Source organism: Vicia villosa, linkage group LG2, assembly GCF_029867415.1.
Source record: "Vicia villosa cultivar HV-30 ecotype Madison, WI linkage group LG2, Vvil1.0, whole genome shotgun sequence".
NCBI classification, from domain to species: Eukaryota; Viridiplantae; Streptophyta; class Magnoliopsida; order Fabales; family Fabaceae; genus Vicia; species Vicia villosa.
In genome coordinates this window covers 129,946,154-129,972,569 of record NC_081181.1, presented here as the reverse complement: position 1 = coordinate 129,972,569, position 26,416 = coordinate 129,946,154, and the positions used below count along the sequence as shown (strand labels likewise).

General features: G+C 34.5%; 3 protein-coding genes across 3 annotated transcripts; 2 read left to right on the top strand and 1 right to left on the bottom strand.

Moving 5' to 3' along the window:
• Nucleotides 1-527: 527 nt before the first annotated feature.
• On the top strand, nt 528-6,058 carry LOC131646794 (uncharacterized). Its single transcript, XM_058916758.1, has 4 exons — nt 528-1,179; nt 5,234-5,323; nt 5,472-5,539; nt 5,637-6,058. Exons 1-4 carry the CDS (start codon nt 544-546, stop codon nt 5,767-5,769), a joined length of 927 nt encoding a protein of 308 aa, XP_058772741.1. The 5' UTR covers nt 528-543; the 3' UTR covers nt 5,770-6,058.
• A 3,725-nt stretch (nt 6,059-9,783) lies between these two features.
• Nucleotides 9,784-15,074, top strand: LOC131650008 (uncharacterized mitochondrial protein AtMg00860-like). The gene is made up of 4 exons (XM_058919749.1): nt 9,784-9,937; nt 10,094-10,512; nt 14,878-14,954; nt 15,038-15,074. The coding sequence occupies exons 1-4, from the start codon at nt 9,784-9,786 to the stop codon at nt 15,072-15,074; spliced, it is 687 nt and encodes a 228-aa protein (XP_058775732.1).
• Nucleotides 15,075-19,135: 4,061 nt separating this feature from the next.
• LOC131650007 (uncharacterized) lies at nt 19,136-20,746 on the bottom strand. The gene is made up of 2 exons (XM_058919748.1): nt 19,908-20,746; nt 19,136-19,787 (listed from the first exon to the last, which is right to left on the bottom strand). The coding sequence occupies exons 1-2, from the start codon at nt 20,744-20,746 to the stop codon at nt 19,136-19,138; spliced, it is 1,491 nt and encodes a 496-aa protein (XP_058775731.1).
• Nucleotides 20,747-26,416: the final 5,670 nt, after the last annotated feature.

The following is a 26,416-nucleotide window of genomic DNA, read 5'->3' as shown; positions in this document are numbered from 1 at the left end:
ACAATACTATGATAATACTATCAATCATTTTAAGAAAATATTTTTTTATAATAAAATTAGATTTTTTTAACCAAAATGATGTTATATGATTATCTTTTATTATGAGAGGTAATTTTGTCAAACGAGAAAAAGAACTTCATATACTTAATAAATCTTGTGAATGTTAAATAAAGTTTTATCGCCCTTTTATATTTTAATTTTGTATAAACTTCAATTATAAACCAATAGTGTCATATTGGATATTCTTTTTAAGTTTTACCAGTATGTTTTTATTTAGAAAATTAGCTGTAACAATTTGTGAGCTGGATACTGTGTTCTTTCATGATAAGTAACTGAGCAATACTGTCATACTTGCCAATGCCACATCCATATGGAGGGGTCCCGTATAGCATTCATAGCTTCCATTGCCAAAACAGGTTAGGTAAGAGACTAGCAGTTATGAGTTTTGGACTTATCCATCATTTTCATCATAGTATATTACTTCTAAAGCAGTGCATAGAGTTCACTTCACATTTCAAAAACAAAACTTGAAAGAAAAAAAAAATGGTGAACACGGTGAACGTAATTTGGTCACTGGTTAGTTGGGTAGTGAAACTAGCTGGTTTGATGCTCTACACAGTAGAGATAGAACCAGGCACAGTAATGAGATTCTGGGTTCCTTCTAACACCATTTCAAAATCCAACAAACCTATTTCAAAACCTACAAAGCCAGTAGTTGTTCTTCTGCATGGCTTCTGCGGCGACGGACTTGCAACATGGCAGTTCCAAATCAACCCTTTAGCCAAAGACTACTCAGTCTATGTGCCAGACCTAATGTTCTTCGGCGGTTCCATAACTGATAGGCCGGATCGGTCACTGGCTTTTCAGGCCGAGTGTGTGGCGGCCGGGTTAAGGAAACTCCGCGTGGAGAAATGTGTGGTGGTTGGATTCAGTTACGGTGGAATGGTGGCGTTTAAAATGGCGGAGATGTATCATGAACTGGTGCAAGCGGTGGTTGTGACTGGTTCAGTTTTGGCTATTTCGGAGTGTATGATTAGTAAGGCAGTGGAAGATGCTGGGTTTTCTTCTTGCTCGGAAATGCTGATGCCTTCTTCTGTAGATGGAGTGAGGACACTTCTTTCTGTTGGTTTCTACAGAAACATTCCGTTTCCCAATCGTCTGCTAAGTGATTTTGTTAAGGTTTGTCTTTGTGCAATTTTACAACTCTAAACCAATTCAACCGTTTTTAATACACACTATAAATTTAATCAACTAGTTTATAAACTATCAATTATATATAAATTCATCTGCTATAAATTAATTTATAAACTATCTTTTTATTTTTCCCTAAACCCTATTATAAATTAAGAGTAAGTCTATATACTTCACTTTTTTAACATGAAACAAAAAATTATTATTTTTTTAACTATGATTCTTAAAGAATATGATTGTTTTTACTTATAAATTAGTAGAAAGTATTTTTATAAGTGGACTTTGATATTTCATATCTGATAATATATCATTGGAATGTCATATAATATATGATATGCAAGTGGAGATAATTCTTATCCTACAAATTAATTTTGTAGAAATTGATTAGGTTTAATTATATTTTTTAATATAATATCAAGAATCACGTTTAAGATCCGATGAATTATTTTCTATTAAGTTATTCGTTTCCAGATCACCTGGAGTTTATTTTTACGCTTCTAATGTTTAATCATAAATATGAGAGAGAATGTGTTAAGAATCTTACAATAGACAATATATAACTTTAACATGTATTAGTAGAACGAATTTTTATTTTTTTAACTATGATTCTTAAAGAATATGATTATTTTTACTTATAAATTAGTAGAACGTATTTCTAATAAGTGGACTTTGTTAAGACTTTCACATGAGAGATAATATATGATTTGAACAAGTGCTCATGGGCTTATAAGTGAAGTTAATTCTTACTTTACAAAATGAATTATAGAGATTGGTTAGATTAATTAGGGTGGCAAAATGGGTCCGGTCTGTTGGACATGTTCCGTTTTGCTCGCATTTTAGTGTGGGGTGGACCAAGGTTTTAGGCCCTCACCGTTTAAGGTGACTGTCCCGCCCCGCTTCGTTTTTTATGTGGGCTTTTATGGACACGTAAATTAACATAAATTTTAGTATTTTTAGGCTTAAAAGATGTAGTGCCCGCGAGCTTAACCCTCCTCGCTCTCACTTTTTTAGTAGGATGGGTCAAAGTTTTAAACTCTCACCCTTAATTACGACCGTCCCACTCTATTTTTTTGCGGACTTTTGCGGGGCGTGCCTAAGCGGGGAAGACATGCCTGTTTGCCACCCTTAGGTTAGACCCAACCATATTTTTTATGATAATATCAAAAGTCTCGCTTAACATATGGTGGAATGTTTACTATTAGATTATTTGCTATTGAACCACCCACCATTAATTTCCCCGCTTTAGATGTCAAGTCATAAATAAGCGATAATGTGTTAAGAGTCTCACATCGGACAATATATAACTTGAACATGTGTTTATAAAACGAAAAATCGTCAGTATACCAATCAATTTAATTTGTAGAATTGTTTCAACCATAATTTCTTATGAGACTTTACTATAGATAACATTCACTTATATATAAATAGAGAAATGCGAACGACTGCCCCAGAGCACCTGTTAAGAGTTAAAAAGAAAATTTGTATTTAATATTTTAGAAATAAAATTATTTGATTTTTTAAAAATAATAAAAAAAGTTTATTAAAATTACTTGTATTTAATGCATTAGAAATTAAAATAAATAATTTATTTAAAAAATATTGTTTTATATAGAATGCTTAAAGAGTCTTACTAAAACACTCGACAAACAGAAAAAAAAAATACAAACATAAATAATAACCTCTACATCAAACGAGAGAGAATCATAGTCCATAAAAAAAATTGAGGAAATACACAAAAACTATAATCTAGAGAGAGCTAGATTATTTATTGATCACATAAATTAACCTTCACTTGTATTAATACATCACATAGATTACCATAAATAAAGGTTATATCACATAAATTAACCTTCACTTGTATTACTACATCACATAGATTAACCATAAATATAGGTTATAAATTGAGCAAATTTAAATTTTCTTTAAGCGAACTTGTTTTATGAATATTAAATGAGTTACTTAACAAAAAAAAAAAAAAAAGTCAATTAAAGAACATTTTAAAGGTGGTACAGTTTATTATAATAAGCATGAGAGGGTATTACTTGTATTTGATTCATAGTACTTGTATCTAATAGAGGTATATTGTTAGCTATTTAGTACATATAATATTTGACAGAATATTGTTAGCAATTGATTATGAAAGTGACTTTAAAATATGTCAATTATAATTGATAGTAATCAATATATAAATCTTTGAAAACATTTGTCAATAGAAACAGAGAACAGTTAACACGTAAGTTTAATTATCAATAACAATAATACACGTAGGTGGCAATTTGCTTGGAAGGTGACAGTTAGTCTGGTCACATATGACAATATGTAATCATTAAGAAACAATTAATATTATATTATTAATTATAAGTAAGAAATATATTTTATTAATAAGAAAATAATTTTTTTAGATTATTAATCAACAAATTATTTTTATTGTTATAATAATATTCAATTTTTTAAAAATTGTTCATTTATAAAAATCAACAATTTATTTATTTTAATACATAAATATAAATATATGTTGACGCTAATAATTAATTAAACATTAGATGCAAATAATAAATTTTAAATCACTAATTTACCTTTATTGAATTCAATTAATACATATCAATTGAACTATTCACTTACCTCAATAAATATTTAAATTTATTTATAATTTTGATCTTTTATTTTATTTGATTTAAAAAATCAATGTTTATTATTTTAAATTCAAAATATTTTGAATTTTTTATATTCTTTCACTTTTTATACTTAATATTGCTGTTTATATTTTTATTTATTGATTTGATTTTTTATTTTCTTTCACTTTTTTTAATTAATATTATTGTTTATATTTTTAATTAATATTATTGTCACATTTCACATATGACACATCATTTAAAAATAGAGACGTCCATTCTAAGTGTAAAAATGTGAGATAGTATTAAAATTATTTAAATTTAAAATAAGAGGATTAATTTTGTGATCCGGATAAAATAGAAGGACTAATATTTTAATTTAGTATAATATTTAATTAAATATATATTTTTCAATAGTAAAATAAGTAAAAATTAATAAAGTTGATGTTCTTCAAAGTTAATTTAATATTTATAACATATATTTTAAAATTTTAATTTTAAAAATAACTGTATTTTTTATGGTAAGTTTGTACGGGAAAAAGATCAATTATAACTGATAACTAATTTAGTAATTTTATTTGTTGTTTTCAAAGTTTAAAATACCATTAACTATAAACAAAATTATCCATAATATTTGTTACAAATAGTAAGATACCCACTCCGTTTCAAAATATAAGAGAATAAACAAAAAAACACATTTATTAAGAAAAATATAAACATAATCATTTAACTTGTGACTTTAATGAAATAAAGTTCTTAAAAAGATGGAAAAATAAATCTGATTTATTGTTAGTTATGAAAAGATAAAAGAGAATATAAACCGAATGCAATTTACATTTAATTTTATCTTAAAAATATAAAAAATAATATTTTTTTCTGACAAGAAAAATATATATATTTTTTTATATTTTAGAACGGAGAAAGTATTTTAGAGTCATGACTTGATTATAAATAAAAATAACCTACTTTATATTTATAAAATAATTTAGTGTAATCTTCCAAATCTCTTTTATAAAATATTAGTGTAATCTCAAAAGTAAACCTAGTACTCCTTCCGTCTTAAAATAAATGTCGTTTAAGGTTGTTACACACATATTAAAAAAAGTAATGATTGAGTCAATAAAGATAACATTTTTACAAAATTACCCTTAATTACTATTGGTTGTTATATATTGACATGACTTGAAAAGAGTGTATATAAAGGGTAAAGTTGGTAAAAGTTAGTTAATGTTGCATTGGAAAAGTAAAGAGACTATTATTTTGAGACAACTTTTTATGGTTAAAAAAACACTTATTTTGGAACAGAGAGAATATATTAATTGAGGAATACTTTAGAAACTTATATTTTAAATTTAGTATTTGCCAAAAATAGTTAGTTAACTTGCTTAATTATTATGCGATTTTTGTGAGTAATATATCATTAATTGCAGGTGATGTTCTCAAATAGGAAAGAGAGAAGTGAATTATTAGAGGCCTTAGTCAATAGTTACAAAGACATCAACATCCCGAAATTTCCGCAGGTTATTCATAATTTTGATGCTAACACTCTTTTCTACACAGGAGATACTAAAACTCTTACCATTTTCTATGTGCTATTTTACAATTCTTCTAAAACCTATGTTTTTTATTTTATTATTAAGATAATAACTAACTAACTTTCCTTTGTAGCAAATATTTCTTTTATGGGGTGAGAAAGACAAGCTCTTCAAACCAGATATTGCACAAAAGATGAAAGAGTAAGAAATTTTGATCATAAAATTTCAATTATTTTAAACCATTTTTAAAGTTTATATGCAATTTATCTACTGTTTAAGTGTTTGATTTATATTACAGTAAACTTGGAAATAAAACAACATTTCAAGAGATAAAAGAGGCTGGTCACTTGGCTCACTTGGAGAGACCTAGTATTTATAACAGGAGCCTTAAACAGTTTCTTTCTTCAGTTATGCTTGGTGAAAGAAAATAATCCAACTCATATCTATGTATATGTCCAGGGGGTGTTTTGTAAGTTCTAAATGGATAAGTTATTTGAGTGACTTTAATTATGTCTTTACTTTTTTAAGTTATTGTTGTTCAAGTGTTTTCAAACACTAATATGAATGTTTGTATTAAGTGCAATTACAAACAATTCATATTTGTGTTGCTGTGTAGATTGTGGCTTTAATCAAAGATGAATGTAATGTAGGTTGTGGCTTTAATCAAAGATGAATGTAATGTTGAGTAAACTAGTGTTTTAACAAGCTAGATATTTTTTGTTGAGATGTTATAACTTTTTTAATTGTTATGTAATTTACACTACCTGCAAATCATAATTATTTACTAGCATTGATTTTATAGGCATTTATGATAAAAGTAAATAGACAGCTAGAGAGTTTAGAATCTCCCTAACCACTTTCAAAATAACAAAATCAATGGCAATAAAATCTTACTATCTACTTTGTACACTTTCAAATTTGCCATTTCCATAAAAAAAATTTACACTTGCAAAAGGATAAATATGTATTTAATAAATAGCCAAAATAATACACTTCTCTATCAACCATATGTGGGCACATGGTATGAGAATTGGATCGAACTCTATTATGTCGAAGGGTAGCTTCTAGTTCGACAAGATTTATGCATGCCGTCGAAGTATCTTCACATGCTGGTGTCGAAGACCTACATATTGTAGTCGAAGAGTGTTCTAGTATGTCGGGGTCGAAATGCTACGGTTGTTAGTATTTGGAATTGGGCCTATTTTGTAATGTCCAATTGTTTAAGTTAACTTGTAATGAGTATTTGTGAAAAAAAACCCATTAGTTTAGTATGTTAGGTTCATTATAAATATCATACTAGTCTCTCATCATTGCATACTGCAAATCCTAATTTAGGGTGAGAGGGTTATTTGTTATTCTTGTAACACTTGTAATCTTGTTTCAAAGAAAAAGTAAAGAATAACAGATAACCAATCCTTGTTGTTCTTCTTGTTTCCCACTGTGTTCCTTATTATACTCTGTTCTTGACATCGTTTTTACAACAAATTGGTGTGGTGAGCGTGGAAAAGACGCCTCCAACAAAGTATGAGATTGAAAAGTTCATCAGAGTGAACTATTTTGGTCTGTGGTGCTTGAAGATGAAAGTCGTACTGGTTCAGCAAGGTTGTTTGGAAGCGTTGAAGGGAGCGGAAAATATGGATGTTGCGTTAACGGAAAAAAATGACGACCATGATAGAGAAAGTCCACAACACTATTTTGTTGAGCCTTGGTGATAAGGTTCTTTGACAGGTATCAAAAGAGACGACGACATAACGGTTATGGTAAAACTTAAAAGTTTCTACATGACCAAATCGCTGGTAAACCGACTCTACCTAAAGCAAGCTTTGTATTCATTCAAGATGATTGAAGATAAAGTGTTTGCTGAGTAGTTGGATATGTTCAACAAGTTGATTCTTGATCTTGAAAATATTGATGTGATGATCGATGATGAAGATCAAGCGATAATACTGTTGTGCGCTTTGCCTCGAACACATGCTCACTTCAAAGAAAATCTCTTGTATGGAAGGGAGTCCCTGACCTTTGAAGAAGTTCAATCAGCCCTGTATTCTAAGGACTTGAACGAACGAAAGGAGCATAAACCTCCGATTATTGATGAAGGTTTGGTCGTTAAGGGAAAACTCTTGCGAAAGGCTTGTAAGAAGGAGGGTCACAAAAGAAAGGTGTGCCCTGAACGCCTGAAAGATCATGGAAGAATAAATGGCAACACAACCATTGTTCAAAATGATTTTAAATCATCTGATGTTCTTGTGGTTTCAAACAGTGACTTGAGTAAGGAGTGAATTATAGATTCAGGTTACACTTTGCACATGACTCCAAACAAAGACTTGTACGAGGAATTATGTGATCAAGATGGTGGATCTGTATTGCTGGGAAACAACAAAGCTTGCAAGATTGCAGGTGTTGGATATGTGATATTCAAGCTCTATGATGTGTCTATAAGGTTGTTAGCTGAAGTCAGGTATGTTCCTGATCTGAAGAGAAATATGATTTCTCTTGGTGAGTTATACAAGAAAGGATATGTTTTCTAAGGAGAGAAAAGTATCCTAAAAGTCATGAAGGGGTCGAAGGAAGTCTTGAGAGGCATGAAGAAACAAGGCTTGTATACCCTTAAGGCTGAAGTTGTAAGGGGTCTGGTCGAATTGGGAAAACAAAATCTGCTTGGTGGAGACAAAGTCGAAAAGCTGGAGTTTTGTGAACCATGTGTACTTGGAAAATCCTGCAGAAAGTAGTTCAACAAAGGCAATCAAATAACACATGGATTACTTGATTACATCCATGTTGATCTTTGGGGGTCTGCAAGGTGTCCATCACATTCAAGAGCGAGGTATTTTCTATCCATAGTAGATGATTATTCTAGAAAATTATGGGTATTCATCCAGAAGAATAAGGATGAAACTTTTGAGAATTTCAAAAGCTGGAAGACTCTGGTCGAAAATCAAACTGGCAGAAAGGCCAAGAGGTTGAGAACCGATAATGGCCTTCAATTTTGCAATGAAACGTTCAAAAACTTTTGTGCTGCCTTTGGTATTGCATGGCATATAACTACTACAAATACTTCACAGCAAAATGGGTTGAATCAAAAGTTTAATAGAACTATTTTGGAGAGAGTCAGATGCATGTTGACTAGTGCTGGGTTAAAGAAGGTGTTTTGGGCTGAGGTTATTTCGATAACAACATATCGGATAAACAAATTTCCTTCGACTGTGTTAGATATGAAGACACCTGAAGAAATTTAGTCGGGACATCCACCTGATCTCAACAGATTGGGAGTATTTGGCTGCGTAGCCTATGCTCACATTAGGCAAAAGAAGGTCAAACCTATAGCTCTGAAATGCATGTTCATGAGATATCCTGAATGAGTCAAAGCTTATAGGCTATGGTGCCTAGAATTAGGTCAGAGGAGGAGTATCACCAGTCGAGATATAGTTTCAATGAAGTTGAAATAACTTTTAAGAAAACTGATGGTGTTGGTAGGAGTGCAGAAATATCTAACGAAGAGTTGGAACAGGTAGAGACTCCTATTGAGGTGGAGGAAGTTGAGGAAACTCTCGATTACTACCTATTGTCAAGAGATAGGTTGAGAAGAGTCATCAAGCCACCTCAAAGACTTGGGTATGCATATCTTATAGCTTATGCATTAATCTCTGCAAGTGATGTTCTAGAAGAAGAACCTAGAGACTATAAGGAAGTTATGAGGAGTCGAAATAAGACTAAATGGGTGAAGGCCATGAATGATGACATGAAATATGTTCATGATAATAACACCTGGGAACTGATCGAGAAACCTTCAGGAGCAAGATTAGTCAGCTATAAATGGATTTTCAAATTTAAGGAAGGAATCGCAGGAGTGGCGTCGAAAAGATACATACGTGGGGGAGAAGATTCTGTTGTGAATTTTGAGTAGGTCATTCCATACGGCCAGGTTGTGAATTTTGGTTGTTCTATGGTATGCGACATGTGTGTGAAACACTATCTCATTTGTTTTTCTAATTGCTTGCCATTAGGAGCGGGATTGAAACAAGTGGGGGAGAAAATTCTGTTGATTGCAAGAGTTAAGGTGTTGTTGAGGTTGTGTTGTTTCCCAACCCAGAGAGAATGTGGATTTGAGATTATTTCCTGCGGGTCAAGTTGAGATGTCTTTAAAGGAGAATGATCATATATTTATGATATTCGCTTCTTTGAGAGTGAAGGGCGATGTGGAGGCTAGAGATATGTCAGTGGTGTGCGAATTTCCTAATGTTTTTCTTGAAGATATTTGTGACTTGCCACTAGAGCACAAAGTTGAATTCACCATAGATTTAGTACTTTCAATTAGGTTTGTGTCGATGGCTCCATATCTTATGTCAATATCATAGTTGAGCGAATTGAAGAAATACTTGGAAGACCTACTTGAGAAGAGTTTTGTTTGACCTTGTGTTTCACTATGGGGAGCTCCAGTGTTGTTAATGAAGAAGAAAGACGGTGGCATAAAGTTGTGTGTTGACTATCGACAACTGAATAAGGTTACTGTTAAGAAAAATTATCCTTTTCTAAGAATTGACGATATGACGGATCAGTTGATTGGTGCTTGCGTGTTCAGTAAGATTGGTTTGCAGTCGGGTTAACATCAAATTCGTGTAAAATCACAAGATATTCCAAAGACTGCATTCAGAAAGAGATATGGTCATTATGAGTAATTATTAATACCGCTTGGAGTATTTAATGCACCTGGTGTGTTTATGGAGTATATGAATATGATTTTTCATTCTTATCTAGATCAGTTTGGAGTTGTGCTCATTGATGATATTTTTATATATTCCAAGTCTGATGAAGAGCATGCAGAGAATCTGAGAGTTGTGTTGCAGACTTTGAAGGAGAATAAGTTGTATGTGAAGTTGTCCAAGTGTGAGTTCTTGTTGCGAGAAGTGAATTTTATTTGGCTTGTGATTTCTAGTGGTGGTATTGTTGTTGATTCGTTGAAGGTTAATGTTGTGTTACAGTGGGATACTCTAAAGTCTGTTACTAAGATTAGAATTTTTATGGGTTTGGATTGTCATTACAGAAGTTTTATTGAAGGCTTTTCAAATTTAGTATTACCTTTAACTCAGTTAACTAGAAAGGGTCAAGCTTATGCTTGGGATGTGCAGTGTGAAGAGAGTTTTCAAGAACTCAAGAAGAAGTTGACGCTTTCTTCAGTATTAATTTTTCCAAGTCCAAGTGCATCTTTTATTATTTATTGTGATGCTTCAAAGATGGGCCTAGTGGTATGTTGAAGCATAATGGTTAGGTTGTGGGCTTATGCTTCGAGACATTTGAAATTTTATGAAAGGAACTATCCTATGCATGATTTGGAATTGGCACCAGTAGTTATTGTTCTCAACTTTTTGACACATTATTTGTTTTGATCCAGATTCGAAGTATCTATTCGATCAGAAGGAATTGAATATATAAGAAGATCAGGTGACTCAAATTTTTGAAGGATTATGGTTTTAGTTTGAGTTACAATCCGGGTAAAGCAAATGTTGTAGCTGACTCTTTGAGCAAAAAAGTCTATGCATATGTCAACGTTGATGGTTCAAGAAATTAAGTAGATTAAACAGTTTAGAGATCTCAGTTTAGTGTGTGAAATGACTCCTAATAGTGTGAAGTTGGGTATATTGAAGCTGACTAGCGATATTATGGAGGAAATTAGAGAATGTCATAAGTAAGATTTGAAGTTGATTGATCGTCTTGTGTTATTCAATCAGAATAGCAGAGGTGATTTTGGAATCGACGTCTTATGAGATTCTGCGAAAGAGTTTATGTTCCAGATGTACTAAAACTTAAGAAGAGTATTCTTGAGGAAGGCCACAGGAGCGATTTGAGTATTCACCCCAGTGCTACTATGTACCACGACTTGAAGAAAATTTTTGGTGGCCTGGTATGATGAAGGAAATAGCTGATTTTATTTATGCCTACTTGACTTATCAATAGTCAAAGATTGAACATTAAAAGCCATCAGGTCTAATGCAATAGTTGAGCATTCCTGAGTGGAATTGGGACATCATTTCCATAGACTTCGTGACGAGTTTGCCGAAGACAAGGAAAGGATGTGATTCTATATGGGTTATTATTGATAGACTGACTAAATCGGCTCACTTTATTCCGATTAAGATCAATTATCCTTTTCACAAGTTAGTCGAGTTGTATGTTGAGAAAATTGTCAGTTTACATGGTATTCCTTCGAGTATCGTGCTGATAGAGATTTGAGATTCACATCGAGGTCCATGAGAGTTTACGGAAAGCATTGGGTACAAAGCTGAAGTTGAGTTCTGCTTATCACCCGCAGATGGACGATCAGACAAAGAGGCCTATCTAGTCTTTGGATGATTTGTTAAGCTATTGTGTACTAGAATAATTTCTATTCTAGTATTGAAATTGCATTATTTTAGGCGTTGTATGGTAGGAGGTGTAGAACTCCTTTGTGTTGGTATGAGTTAGGTGAGAGTTTTGTGCTCGGATCTGATATTTTTCAACAAACCTCTGAGAAGATCAAGATGCTTTAAGAGAAGATGAAAGTTTCGTAGAGTCGCCAAAAGAGTTATCATGACAAGAGGAGGAAAGCACTAGAGTTCTAAGAGGGAAATTGCGTGTTTTTGCGAGCTACTCCAGTAACTGGTGTTGGTAGAGTTTTGACGTCTCGAAAGCTCACACCTCCTTTCATTGGACCATATCAGATTCAAGTGGATGATGCCAAAGGCTTATGGGAGGAACTACTCTGTAGCGCTAAAAAATACTCGAGGTGTTTACACACTCGAAAAAAAACAGAGTCGCCACCGATCTTTATTTATCCCAAAAATGGAAAGGGAAAATGTCGAATAAAACCCATGAATAAAAATAAATGGATAAGATGGTCATCGCAACCAAATTAGGGTTCGGGAGTCGGTTAAGCAAGGGGAAGGTATTAGCACCCCTCACCTCCATCGTACTCGATGGGACCCATTTAGTTAGTTTTATGAATGAGTGTTTGCGTAATGTTTGCGTTCTTTAATTTATTAATCAAAAGAAAAAGGATTTTTATTTTTTATTATTGTGAAGGAAAAGGAAAGTTTTTTTTTTATTATTATGCTCGCCAAGACGTTTGTATCTTGTGCCTACGTATTCCCTCGTGCAATGGGAAAGTCAGAGCGATCGTAGTTCGAATAAAAAACTACGAGTTTGTTGGTTAATTTTATGAAGGATGTTTAGTGTTTGGTTCAAAGGATCAAAGGTATTCAAGAGGTGTACACCCCTTGTCACTTAATCACTTTGATTTAATTAAGAAAGATGTTTATTCAAAGGATCAAAGGTATTCAAGAGGTGTGCACCCCTTGTCACTTAATCACTTTGATTTAATTAAGAAAGATTTTTATTCAAAGGATCAAAGGTATTCAAGAGGTGTGCACCCCTTGTCACTTAATCACTTTGATTTAATTAAGAAAGATGTTTATTCAAAGGATCAAAGGTATTCAAGAGGTGTGCACCCCTTGTCACTTAATCACTTTGATTTAATTAAGAAAGATTTTTATTCAAAGGATCAAAGGTATTCAAGAGGTGTGCACCCCTTGTCACTTAATCACTTTGATTTAATTAAGAAATATTTTTAATATTTGATTCAAAGGATCAAAGGTATTCAAGAGGTGTGCACCCCTTGTCACTTAATCACTTTGATTTAATTAAGAAAGATTTTTAATATTTGATTCAAAGGATCAAAGGTATTCAAGAGGTGTGCACCCCTTGTCACTTAATCACTTTGATTTAATTAAGAAAGATTTTTAATATTTGATTCAAAGGATCAAAGGTATTCAAGAGGTGTGCACCCCTTGTCACTTAATCACTTTGATTTAATTAAAAAAGATTTTTGTTCAAAGGATCAAAGGTATTCAAGAGGTGTGCACCCCTTGTCACTTAATCACTCTGATTTAATTAAGAAAGATGTTTATTCAAAGGATCAAAGGTATTCAAGAGGTGTGCACCCCTTGTCACTTAATCACTTTGATTTAAAAAGGACGATTAACAACTTGACGTTGGATAAAGCGTTTTAGGGTTTACGAAATGGGTCTAATCGCACTTGGGCGGAAAAGACAATTTTTGAAATGAAACTCGCACTTGGGCGAGATTTGCACTTGGGCAAAGAAAGGCTTCGCGCTTGGGCGAAAAAAAGAAGTAATGAGTTTAATTTATTTTTGAAGTTTTTGTGAGAAGTTTTGAAATGGACCCGATGTTAAATCGAGTGTTTTATTGAATGAAAATTTATTGTAAAAAGAATTGATTTTATTATGGTAATCAACTAATGAGAAGTGTCTAGTCAATTAACTAAATTAACTATGGATTAACTAACATGATCAATTAAATTAAAACCAATTTAATTCAATTAATTAATATAGTCAAAGTTTTAGTTAATAGATTTAATTAACAAAACAAAAAATACTATGTCTTGATAATAAAAATAAAAATAAAATGTTGAGACAAGAATAAGTGGGCTGAAAGGATGGAGGCCCATTGGTGTTGGGAGGTGTATATTGACACACAAATGATTGGTGAGGTAAAGAAGCATTTGGGCCATAAAAAAAAACACTCGGCCCAGGAGGAAGAAGAAAAACAAAATGGAGAAACCCTAGGAACTAGTATGAGGCGCCGCTGCACCTCCTTGTTTCTCTCAACATTTTAACCCTCCTCTTTTTTCAATTGGAAAATTAAATTAAATGAAATCAGAGGAAAAAAAAAACAAGACTCTCTCTTCTCTGCTCTCACGACTTCGCTCATCTCTCACATGATATCCTTGTTTCTCTCTCGCGATTGATGTTCATGGATTTCCAGAAAGAACAAAAAAAGTTCTATTCTATTCATCGATCTCTCTCACGCTCTCTCCCTCTATCGCTCACGAGGAACTCTCAATCTCTCGTGTTTGAATCTCTCTCAGTCTTACGGTTTCGGTTCTATCGGAACAAAAACAAAAACATTCAATCAAATACCCGATTCCCACATGAACCCTAAATGCCCCAAAGTACATGCTCAGAGATTTACATGGTGATTACAAGTTATAGTTACAAGTATAAATTAGCAAGTGAATAAAGGAAAAGAAAACAGGGCGAATTCGAATCAAGGTCTACCTCAAGGTAAACACGTTCTTCCTTTCTCTTCTCTGATTCCGCTCCGTCTCTTTCTGCTTCCGCTACTTCGGTTTTGTTTTGAGTGAAGGTTACCGTGAGCAGTGGAGATTTGGGGTTGGGTGACTCGGTTTCACGGTGATGATTATTGTGGTTCAATAAGTGTTTTGAGGGGAGTGAGTTGATGTTGTTGAGGGATATTGCAGGATTCTGTGTATTGTTTTTGTGTATGGGTTTTTGGAGAGTGATTCGGGTAGAACTTTGGCAGAGGTTTTGTATGTTATTGTTCTTGGTGGCTGCCGATTCCTCTGTTGCTGAAGAATGAGGCCGTTTATATAGGGAGGCGATTAGGGTTTTTGATGAGACTTTGAGGGGGAAAACTTGGTGAATTTGAACACTTTTGATGTACTGATCTTTTGCTTTTCGCTGCAGGTTTTTTGTATGGACAAATTAGTGCAAGGTTTGGACATATGTGCTGCAGGTTTTTTGTATGGACAAATTAGTGCAAGGTTTGGACATATGTGCTGCAGAGTGGTGTTTTGGCTATTCTTGTGCAAGTTTTGGCTTGTTTTTTTTTTGACTGTGTGTGCAGGGACAGCAAGGAAGTGGAGCAGCAACAAGGTTGGTGATAGAGCAGTAACACGATGGGGACATCCCATTTTTGTCTGTAGTGCAAACTTGTTCTCTAAATTATTTTTGTTTGTATTTTGAATTCTTTTGGGATTGATGTAAACTTCAAGTGTAAGAAAATATGATATTTAAACGAAATGACTATTCTCTTTAATTTCTATTCAATTATTTAATTACGAAAATGTTTTTTTTAATAGTTAAAATATGAGATTTTAATTATCAAATAAAACAATCATTTAACCAAATAAAAGGATAGAAAATTAAGAGATGTAAAATGGATTAGAAACAAAGATGGACTATGATGTGCTTAATAAGAATCAATCCACATGATTTAAAAATTAAAAATTAAAAAAACAAAAATATAATAAATAAAAAAATGGAGCCTAAATATCGTGTACTATCCCTTAGTCTTTTGATGAATGTCCATGAGATCAGCCGTGAAAGTCATGCTATGCTTAAAAGTCAAGGTCAAAATTTGGGGTATGACAGATGCCCCTATTTAATTATCTTTAGCCAGATAGCATGAATGACTTTGGTGTTCGTGATATCGGTGGCAGAAGGTAATTAAATACAAAAAATGCCCAAATTTTGCCCCTTGATGCAATGTGATGCTATGAATGCGTGGATTCTCGTTGGGATACGAAAACAGAAAGTAAATCTCTGTGGGGATTGATAAAATGATTGTGTGAAGGAGTTATAGTGGGAAGACTTGCTGGGGGAAAGCAGAGGTGCCAAGAAGTCGTTTTCAACCAGAGGATTGAGTTTGGTTAACGAAGAGTTGATTCTCAACCAGTGGACTGAGCCTAAACAAAAGAGAAAACTGACATCAACCCGTGAATCGATAAAATATCAACTAATGAGTTGAGTCCAAAAAAGAAATTATTATCAGCCAGTGGACGGGTGAAAAGTAGACGCGTTATCCTCAACCAGTGGATTGAGTTTGAGATGAATAGGAAAAGCCATTATCAACCAGTGGATTGGTGAAGGTAAGTCAACTAGTGAATTGATTTCAAAAGACAAGATAAAACTAACATCAACCAGTGAATTGACGAAAGGTGACTCGATGTCCTCAATCAGTGGATTGAGTTCGAACAATTAAGAAAGAAGAAACACATCAACCAGTGGATTGATGGAAGTAAACAAGACATGACTAACATTAACCAGTGGATTAATGAAGGTGAAACAAATTTGTTGTCAACTAGTGAATTGACTCTATCAACCAGCGGATTGACAAAGAAAAACTGCTTTCAACCAGTGGGTTGCTTTGATCTAAGCGGAACGTAAATGATTGACTGTAACCAGCGGGTTAGCAAGATGAATGATAAATTTCAACCAGTGGGTTGGCAAAACAAGTGAGGTTCAATCAGTGGATTGACACGAAAAATGATTAATTTCAATCTGTGGGTCGACAAAACAAGTGATATCCAATCAGTGGATTGACACGAAAAAGATAAACTTCAACCAGTGAGTTGACAAAACAAGTAATATTCAATCAGTGGATTGACACGAAAAAGATAAACTTCAACCAGTGGGTTGACAAAACAAGTGATGTTCAATCGGTGTATTGACACAAAAAGGATAAACTTCAACCAGTGGGTTGACATAACAAGTGATGTTCAATCAGTGGATTGAAACGAAAAAGATAAATTTCAACCAGTGGGTTAACAAATCATGATAATAACTTTCAACCGGTGGGCTGACAGGAAGTGGGAAAACTTTCCTCAACCAATGGGTTGATAGGAAGTGAAAGATTAATCTTCTACTAATGAATTGATTCAAATGATGATAAAATGTTTGGTCCCCACTAGAGGGTTGACAAAACAAATGACTTTCAATCAGCGGACTGACAACAATTGAAAAATGCGATTCATGATTAAATTCAACCAGTGGGCTGACAAAAATGAACAGAACGGTTCTCAACCAGTAGGCTGATTCAAAAGACCAGAAGGTAAATGATTAATTTCAACCAGTGGGTTGGAAAAGATTAACAAGCATGCTCAATCATGGGATTAGCAAGAAAATAATGATTGCGGTGACATCATTAGGGATTATGAATCCATGCATGCTTTTTGCTTATGTATGAGACATCTTGGTTTTTTCTTTTGTGCAAATTGATGCACGTGTAATGATGTATGATGGTTGATCAATGCAGGTAATGAGTTTACCGGATGTGTGCCAATGGGCAATGCATTTTTTGGATGTCCATGGTGGACTGGGCTTGATTCTCAATGGAAAAGCCTGAGCAAGATTGAAATTTTGATTTGATGTTGTGGGAGGTTGCCCCGTGAATGATATGCATGATAAATGAATGCATGCAATGAATGAAATTTTCTATTTGTAATGTTTTGACATATGCCCCAGTGGAGGGTCATGATTTTTTTTGTGAAGTGAAAAGAGTCCCTTGGTAGGAGTTTTGTGCAAGCATAATTCCCGACACCAATTTTGAGTTTGTGGACTTCTTGATATGGTATAGTCTGCTTGGGCCGCTTGGAGGAAAGGTCTTGGCCTTGATTTGCCCCAGAATGCTGAGTCTATGGAGAAATTTGCTTCAACAAAGTTTTGGATTCAAACTGATGATTCTGAGATGACATGCCCCAGTCCTTGGGAACTTTGAAATGAAATGCCCCTGAATGATGGACTTCTGAAGTGATGCGACCTTGATGGTTCCACTTTAGGCTCTTCAATTGATTTCCATTGTTGGAACTTCCTTGATGTAAAGTGCTTACTTACAAATGAAACTATTCAATTCAAAATGGTAATTTTAATGCGACGTGCATGCAAGTTTTGAGAACAATCATTTATTGAAATGAAACTGTGGTATACGATGAATAAATCCCAATGAGGATGCCATGGAAGTTTGAAATTCAAGGTGTGAAAGATGATGTGATAGCATGGTATCGAAACAAATGATTAGAAAATATCCAGGAGTCAGGTTAACGCAACCTTGCTTTAGTATGCTTTCAAAAGAAACCTTGCTTCAATTAGGACTTTTGAAGGTTGTAACGTGGTCAGGTTCACGGTTTGAGAAACAAAGGATATAGGCTCAAATTTTTATTTTTATCCACCCATTCTTCGTGATGTTCTCCAGTCCTAAGTTCAGTTACATGTATTCAACTTCCAAGAGAATTTACAGATGATGTTTGAGAACCAATGAGTTCTAAGGTGGAAGTCACCTTATTCTTCTTTGCAATTCACACAAGTTTGTTCTTGCTTTTCTTCTTTCGATAATGATCTTCTGATCTCTTTTATTTTGACTTTTGTATCCCTAAATTTTTTTTTGCCTAAGTCTCCTTTTTAGGTCTTGACTTAGCGGGCTTTTCTTTTGAATGATTTTTTTTTTTGAACAACTTGTGTGACAATTGTTCAATGATTAGAGAGGAGTATGACTGCCCCACCGATGGTTCAGGAAAGACAACCGTTATGAGTTTTGAATATTCATTACTTCTTCGACATAGTGTACGAAGAGAGGATACGGTTGAACCTTTGGTCGAGAATGGTTCCCATGAAATGATTCTCTTGGAAATCATATGCATTAGTCATTTTAACTGAACAACTACCCTGCCCCAGGTTTTGATTAAGGGTTTCAATTGCGTGCAGAAAGAAAACACCTGCTTCTAAGGCTCAAAGGGGTTAACGAGGGATTATCATCCTTATATCTCCAGTGTTTGGGGATTTGAAAGAATGCCTGTACATCATCAACAAAGTTTTATTTGAAAGCACACTGATGCAAATTGGGTATTTTGTTTATCGTCATCCTCCAATACTTGCTTAAACAAAAGTATGGTAGAGAAAAGGAAATAGGAGAAACATAAACATAATTTTTTTCATTTTTTTTTTAGGAAACAAAATAAAATAAAAGGAAGAAAGAGTGAATACGAATGGACCAATTCAAAACTTGCATGCTCATTTCATTAATATTACCATTAAAGTTAACAATGTTCAAAAGCAAATAAACACTTAGCAAACAAGCGAAGAAACGTAAATGCAAGTGATAAAAAGTGGCTCAATGATCTGCTTTGACCCATTGGTTTTAGGAATGTTCTTGGTGTCTCAGCACTGATCATGGCATAGGACCAATATCCTTGAAAGAGAGTATCTTTTTGTCAACCAGATCTTGAACTTTTTCCTTCAGGACATTGCAATCTTCAATGGAGTGACCTGATATCCCATCGTGAAAATCACACTTGACATTTGGATTGTATTCCTTGGGAAATGGAAACTTTGCAGGTCGGGTTGGTCTGGGAGCTATTGCTTTACTCTCGATTAGATATGGCCATAGCTGAGCGTAGGTCATTGGAATTGGGTCAATGCGGCGATCCTCCTTCTGATGGTTCCTTTGAGGTTTATTCTGATTCCGTTGACGATTTTGATTCTGAGCTGCATTCTGAGGAGCATTTTGTGAAGAATTATGAGGAGGAGATGCCCAAGGCTGTCGGTATGGTTGCTTGAATTGTGCGGCCGCAACATATGGATACTGATCGTACGGTATGAATGGTGCTTGTTGATAAGCTAAGGGTTGGCGGGAATGTGAGTTCTGAGGCTCGCCATCAATTGCAAAAGCAATAGTTTCATCTTCCCACTTCTTCTGAAAGTTGTTTCCATATCTCTTGGTTCCAATCGACGATCCAGATTCCATAATCAATCGTCCTTCTCGTACGCCTTCCTCTAGTCGCATTCCCATATTCACCATTTCAGTGAAGTCGGTTGGAGCACTTGCAACCATCTTTTCATAGTAAAATGAGCTTAGGGTCTTTAAAAACATTTTGGTCATCTCTTTTTCTTCCATAGGAGGAGAGATTTGGGCGGCAACCTCACGCCATCTTTGTGCATACTCTTTGAAAGACTCTTTCTCCTTTTGTGCCATGGCTCGAAGTTGGTCTCTATCAGGAGCCATGTCGACATTATACTTGTATTGTCGAATGAACGCTTCTACAAGGTCATCAAAAGAACTGATATGAGTATTATCCAATCCCATGTACCATTTCAAAGCAGCACCAGTTAGACTATCTTGAAAATAGTGGATCAATAACTTATCATCATCAGTATGAGTGGCCATCTTTCTGCAGTACATGGTCAAATGGCTCTGAGGACATGAACTCCCTTTATACTTTTCAAAATCAGGCACTTTAAACTTGGCAGGTATTTTCACATTTGGCACAAGACACATATCATAAGCATTCTTTCCAAATGAATTCTTCCCTTTGAGGGCCTTAATCTCCTTTCGCATCTCTTGGAATTGATCTTGGAAATCATCATAAACTTCACCTCTTTCATTGGGCTCAACTTGGTAAATGAGTTCCTCAGCTTGTGGCACGGTATGTACCGAGGGGGGAATCACGGTCATTATAGGAGTAGTTTGAGCAGCTCCAGTAACAGGATGGTATCCCTCTGGCACAAAGTTGTAAGACATGCCCCCAGGGTAGCCATTAGGCATCTGATAGTGAGAGAGACCAGTGATAGGAGCCATAGAAACAGTAGCAGTAGAAACTTCGCAGATCGTAGTAGTCTGGACTTCAGTTTGTGTTTGAGTGGCACGAGGAGATGAAGGAGGTGATGGTTGATTCCGAGCAGCCACTAAGCTTTCCACCAAAGCAGTCAATCTTTCCACCCCAACTCGAAGAGTAGTTACTTCATCACGAAATTCATGATTCTCTTGTTCAAGGTCTTCCATCTTTATGTCGAGTAAGACTTCGCGTCTGATAAGGATGCCTGGGAATCAGCTTGACGATTGATGGTGACTGGATGAAAGAGACAGTTGGAATGAGGTACAAGGACAACATGGATGTATGCATGATGCAAATGATATGTCATGCAATGTTGGATGCAAAGCAAGGTAATAGAACAACCTACCGGAAGGCTCCTTAAGTTAGGATAGTTCTAAGTTCTTTACCCAAAAATCCCCTCACAAGGTTAGCTCTAGAGTTTTTGGATATAACGGTTCCTAGAGGCATCCGAGCATGATCAGAATTTCATCATGCGACAGGTGAACCATCTTATAACGAATTTCATGAGTATGCAACCTCTAGGCGAAGTTATTGTACCCATCATACAAGGAGTGCACCTTGGGGATCGATACATAACTTCTTCAGATGAAACGGGTTCTAAAGGTCCTTGGAGTTAACGACGAAATCAGATTTTCGCCATGCGACGGGTGAACCATCTTATGACAAATCTCATGAATAAGTCTCCTCCAAGTGGGGTTTTCGTATTAGCCATTCAAGGTGTTCACCTTGGGGACTAGCACTACACAACCACCTCCTAACTTATGTTTTTCTCTTGTTTTTCAAAGCTCGGGTTGAGAGCTTCACTCAAATATCATTCCCATACCCACAATTGAGTAAATACAGAAATAAAATAAAAGCGATAAAGCAAGAGTAAAGAAACATAAATAGCACAGGAGTAAACATAAAGAACATAAGAATAAGAATAAAGAATACAAGAATAAACATAAAGAACACAAGAGTAAACAAACAAAGGCAAACACTTAAACATAAAACAAACTAAACTAGGGTTGACTCTCTTAAGATTTTTTTTATCATATCCCCAGCAGAGTCGCCAATTCTGTAGCGCTAAAAAATACTCGAGGTGTTTACACACTCGAAAAAAAACAGAGTCGCCACCGATCTTTATTTATCCCAAAAATGGAAAGGGAAAATGTCGAATAAAACCCATGAATAAAAATAAATGGATAAGATGGTCATCGCAACCAAATTAGGGTTCGGGAGTCGGTTAAGCAAGGGGAAGGTATTAGCACCCCTCACCTCCATCGTACTCGATGGGACCCATTTAGTTAGTTTTATGAATGAGTGTTTGCGTAATGTTTGCGTTCTTTAATTTATTAATCAAAAGAAAAAGGATTTTTATTTTTTATTATTGTGAAGGAAAAGGAAAGTTTTTTTTTATTATTATGCTCGCCAAGACGTTTGTATCTTGTGCCTACGTATTCCCTCGTGCAATGGGAAAGTCAGAGCGATCGTAGTTCGAATAAAAAACTACGAGTTTGTTGGTTAATTTTATGAAGGATGTTTAGTGTTTGGTTCAAAGGATCAAAGGTATTCAAGAGGTGTACACCCCTTGTCACTTAATCACTTTGATTTAATTAAGAAAGATGTTTATTCAAAGGATCAAAGGTATTCAAGAGGTGTGCACCCCTTGTCACTTAATCACTTTGATTTAATTAAGAAAGATTTTTATTCAAAGGATCAAAGGTATTCAAGAGGTGTGCACCCCTTGTCACTTAATCACTTTGATTTAATTAAGAAAGATGTTTATTCAAAGGATCAAAGGTATTCAAGAGGTGTGCACCCCTTGTCACTTAATCACTTTGATTTAATTAAAAAAGATTTTTATTCAAAGGATCAAAGGTATTCAAGAGGTGTGCACCCCTTGTCACTTAATCACTTTGATTTAATTAAGAAATATTTTTAATATTTGATTCAAAGGATCAAAGGTATTCAAGAGGTGTGCACCCCTTGTCACTTAATCACTTTGATTTAATTAAGAAAGATTTTTAATATTTGATTCAAAGGATCAAAGGTATTCAAGAGGTGTGCACCCCTTGTCACTTAATCACTTTGATTTAATTAAGAAAGATTTTTAATATTTGATTCAAAGGATCAAAGGTATTCAAGAGGTGTGCACCCCTTGTCACTTAATCACTTTGATTTAATTAAAAAAGATTTTTGTTCAAAGGATCAAAGGTATTCAAGAGGTGTGCACCCCTTGTCACTTAATCACTCTGATTTAATTAAGAAAGATGTTTATTCAAAGGATCAAAGGTATTCAAGAGGTGTGCACCCCTTGTCACTTAATCACTTTGATTTAAAAAGGACGATTAACAACTTGACGTTGGATAAAGCGTTTTAGGGTTTACGAAATGGGTCTAATCGCACTTGGGCGGAAAAGACAATTTTTGAAATGAAACTCGCACTTGGGCGAGATTTGCACTTGGGCAAAGAAAGGCTTCGCGCTTGGGCGAAAAAAAGAAGTAATGAGTTTAATTTATTTTTGAAGTTTTTGTGAGAAGTTTTGAAATGGACCCGACGTTAAATCGAGTGTTTTATTGAATGAAAATTTATTGTAAAAAGAATTGATTTTATTATGGTAATCAACTAATGAGAAGTGTCTAGTCAATTAACTAAATTAACTATGGATTAACTAACATGATCAATTAAATTAAAACCAATTTAATTCAATTAATTAATATAGTCAAAGTTTTAGTTAATAGATTTAATTAACAAAACAAAAAATACTATGTCTTGATAATAAAAATAAAAATAAAATGTTGAGACAAGAATAAGTGGGCTGAAAGGATGGAGGCCCATTGGTGTTGGAGGTGTATATTGACACACAAATGATTGGTGAGGTAAAGAAGCATTTGGGCCATAAAAAAAAACACTCGGCCCAGGAGGAAGAAGAAAAACAAAATGGAGAAACCCTAGGAACTAGTATGAGGCGCCGCTGCACCTCCTTGTTTCTCTCAACATTTTAACCCTCCTCTTTTTTCAATTGGAAAATTAAATTAAATGAAATCAGAGGAAAAAAAAAAACAAGACTCTCTCTTCTCTGCTCTCACGACTTCGCTCATCTCTCACATGATATCCTTGTTTCTCTCTCGCGATTGATGTTCATGGATTTCCAGAAAGAACAAAAAAAGTTCTATTCTATTCATCGATCTCTCTCACGCTCTCTCCCTCTATCGCTCACGAGGAACTCTCAATCTCTCGTGTTTAAATCTCTCTCAGTCTTACGGTTTCGGTTCTATCGGAACAAAAACAAAAACATTCAATCAAATACCCGATTCCCACATGAACCCTAAATGCCCCAAAGTACATGCTCAGAGATTTACATGGTGATTACAAGTTATAGTTACAAGTATAAATTAGCAAGTGAATAAAGGAAAAGAAAACAGGGCGAATTCGAATCAAGGTCTACCTCAAGGTAAACACGTTCTTCCTTTCTCTTCTCTGATTCCGCTCCGTCTCTTTCTGCTTCCGCTACTTCGGTTTTGTTTTGAGTGAAGGTTACCGTGAGCAGTGGAGATTTGGGGTTGGGTGACTCGGTTTCACGGTGATGATTATTGTGGTTCAATAAGTGTTTTGAGGGGAGTGAGTTGATGTTGTTGAGGGATATTGCAGGATTCTGTGTATTGTTTTTGTGTATGGGTTTTTGGAGAGTGATTCGGGTAGAACTTTGGCAGAGGTTTTGTATGTTATTGTTCTTGGTGGCTGCCGATTCCCCTGTTGCTGAAGAATGAGGCCGTTTATATAGGGAGGCGATTAGGGTTTTTGATGAGACTTTGAGGGGGAAAACTTGGTGAATTTGAACACTTTTGATGTACTGATCTTTTGCTTTTCGCTGCAGGTTTTTTGTATGGACAAATTAGTGCAAGGTTTGGACATATGTGCTGCAGGTTTTTTGTATGGACAAATTAGTGCAAGGTTTGGACATATGTGCTGCAGAGTGGTGTTTTGGCTATTCTGGTGCAAGTTTTGGCTTGTTTTTTTTTTGACTATGTGTGCAGGGACAGCAAGGAAGTGGAGCAGCAACAAGGTTGGTGATAGAGCAGTAACACGATGGGGACATCCCATTTTTGTCTGTAGTGCAAACTTGTTCTCTAAATTATTTTTGTTTGTATTTTGAATTCTTTTGGGATTGATGTAAACTTCAAGTGTAAGAAAATATGATATTTAAACGAAATGACTATTCTCTTTAATTTCTATTCAATTATTTAATTACGAAAATGTTTTTTTTAATAGTTAAAATATGAGATTTTAATTATCAAATAAAACAATCATTTAACCAAATAAAAGGATAGAAAATTAAGAGATGTAAAATGGATTAGAAACAAAGATGGACTATGATGTGCTTAATAAGAATCAATCCACATGATTTAAAAATTAAAAATTAAAAAAACAAAAATATAATAAATAAAAAAATGGAGCCTAAATATCGTGTACTATCCCTTAGTCTTTTGATGAATGTCCATGAGATCAGCCGTGAAAGTCATGCTATGCTTAAAAGTCAAGGTCAAAATTTGGGGTATGACATACTCCTCGAAATATTATGGTCATATCACACCACCATTCACGCTACTACCAAGTATACTCCATTTTCCATGGTGTATGAAGCTGACACTATTTTGCCCGTAGAGATTGACACATCTTCATGGCGAAGCTCTCAATTTAGTGAAGAGGTAAGCAAGGTAGGATTAGAATGTGTGACGGACTTGGTTAATAAATTGAGAGAACTCACCCATATTCGAGAATTAGCCGTCAAGCATAGAGCCGTTAGAAGGCACAACTCCAAAGTCTGGCTAAGGGAGATGCAAATAGGCGACCTTGGTCTTAAAGAAAGTGGTTCTTCATGCACAAATAGGAAAACTACAACCCAACTGGCAGGGAACATATTGCATATTCCAGAAGCTCCCCCACAGGGCATACAAGTTGCATGAATTAGACAGACAACTCCTGTCCAAAACTTGGAATGCTCTCCATCTTAAATATTATTATAGTTAGATTATAGTAATTCCTTAAGAGACATAATCATTTACATATGAACAATTTCTTGAATGTTTATGAGCATCTAGAATATTTTCTTATTTTTTGGATGTTGGACTTAATTGTGAAGATCCTTGCCACCTCTTAAAGCAAAATTTTATATGACAGAATTCATTGCAAAGATCCTTACCGCTTATTAAGAAAATATTTTATTTGTTGAACTTCATTGAGAAAATCCTTGCTGCCTCTCAAGGCAATATTTTATTTACTAGACTTCATGGTGAGATCCTTGTCGCCTCTTAAGTCAATATTTGTATGCTCGACTTCATGACGAAGATCTTGCCACCCCTTAAGACAATATTTTATATGCTTCACTTTATTGCGAAGATCCTTGCTGAATCTTAAGGCAATATTTATATGGTGGACTTCATGGAGAAGATTCTTGCCTCCTCTTGAGACAATATTTTGTATGCTGGACTTCATTGCAAAGATCCTTGTCGCCTTTTAAGGTAATATTTTATATGGTGGACTTCATGGCGAAAATTCTTGCCTCATCTTATGACAATATTTTGTATGCTGAACTTCATGGCGAATTATTGCCACCTATTAAAACTTATTTCATGTGATCAATACATTTCTATGTCATTTAAACTCCAAACTAAAACATTTATCATATTTAAATTATCAATTGTCTTGATAAAATAAATAAGAGAGTAAATAACAAAAATATAAAGCATTGAAATCCATTTTCTGTCACTAATTCTCCTACCTGAATGAGAACCAACACTTTTTCTCATACTGTTGTGACGCTACTAAATGGATACAACTGTTGCTAAAACTAT

What these genes read in the sequence shown, in the direction of transcription:
- LOC131646794 (XM_058916758.1), top strand. Translation starts at nt 544, where the DNA reads ATGGTGAACACGGTGAACGTAATTTGGTCACTGGTTAGTTGGGTAGTG. An exon ending in TGCTAAGTGATTTTGTTAAG is followed by an intron (nt 1,180 to 5,233) that starts GTTTGTCTTTGT and finishes CATTAATTGCAG; the next exon opens with GTGATGTTCTCAAATAGGAA. An exon ending in ATTGCACAAAAGATGAAAGA is followed by an intron (nt 5,540 to 5,636) that starts GTAAGAAATTTT and finishes TTTATATTACAG; the next exon opens with TAAACTTGGAAATAAAACAA.
- LOC131650007 (XM_058919748.1), bottom strand. Translation starts at nt 20,746, where the DNA reads ATGGAAGACCTTGAACAAGAGAATCATGAATTTCGTGATGAAGTAACT. An exon ending in GAGAAAGAGTCTTTCAAAGA is followed by an intron (nt 19,788 to 19,907) that starts GTATGCACAAAG and finishes GATGGTTGCAAG; the next exon opens with TGCTCCAACCGACTTCACTG.
- LOC131650008 (XM_058919749.1), top strand. Translation starts at nt 9,784, where the DNA reads ATGAAGAAGAAAGACGGTGGCATAAAGTTGTGTGTTGACTATCGACAA. An exon ending in TAAGATTGGTTTGCAGTCGG is followed by an intron (nt 9,938 to 10,093) that starts GTTAACATCAAA and finishes ATTCTTATCTAG; the next exon opens with ATCAGTTTGGAGTTGTGCTC. An exon ending in AGAAGTTGACGCTTTCTTCA is followed by an intron (nt 10,513 to 14,877) that starts GTATTAATTTTT and finishes TTTTCGCTGCAG; the next exon opens with GTTTTTTGTATGGACAAATT.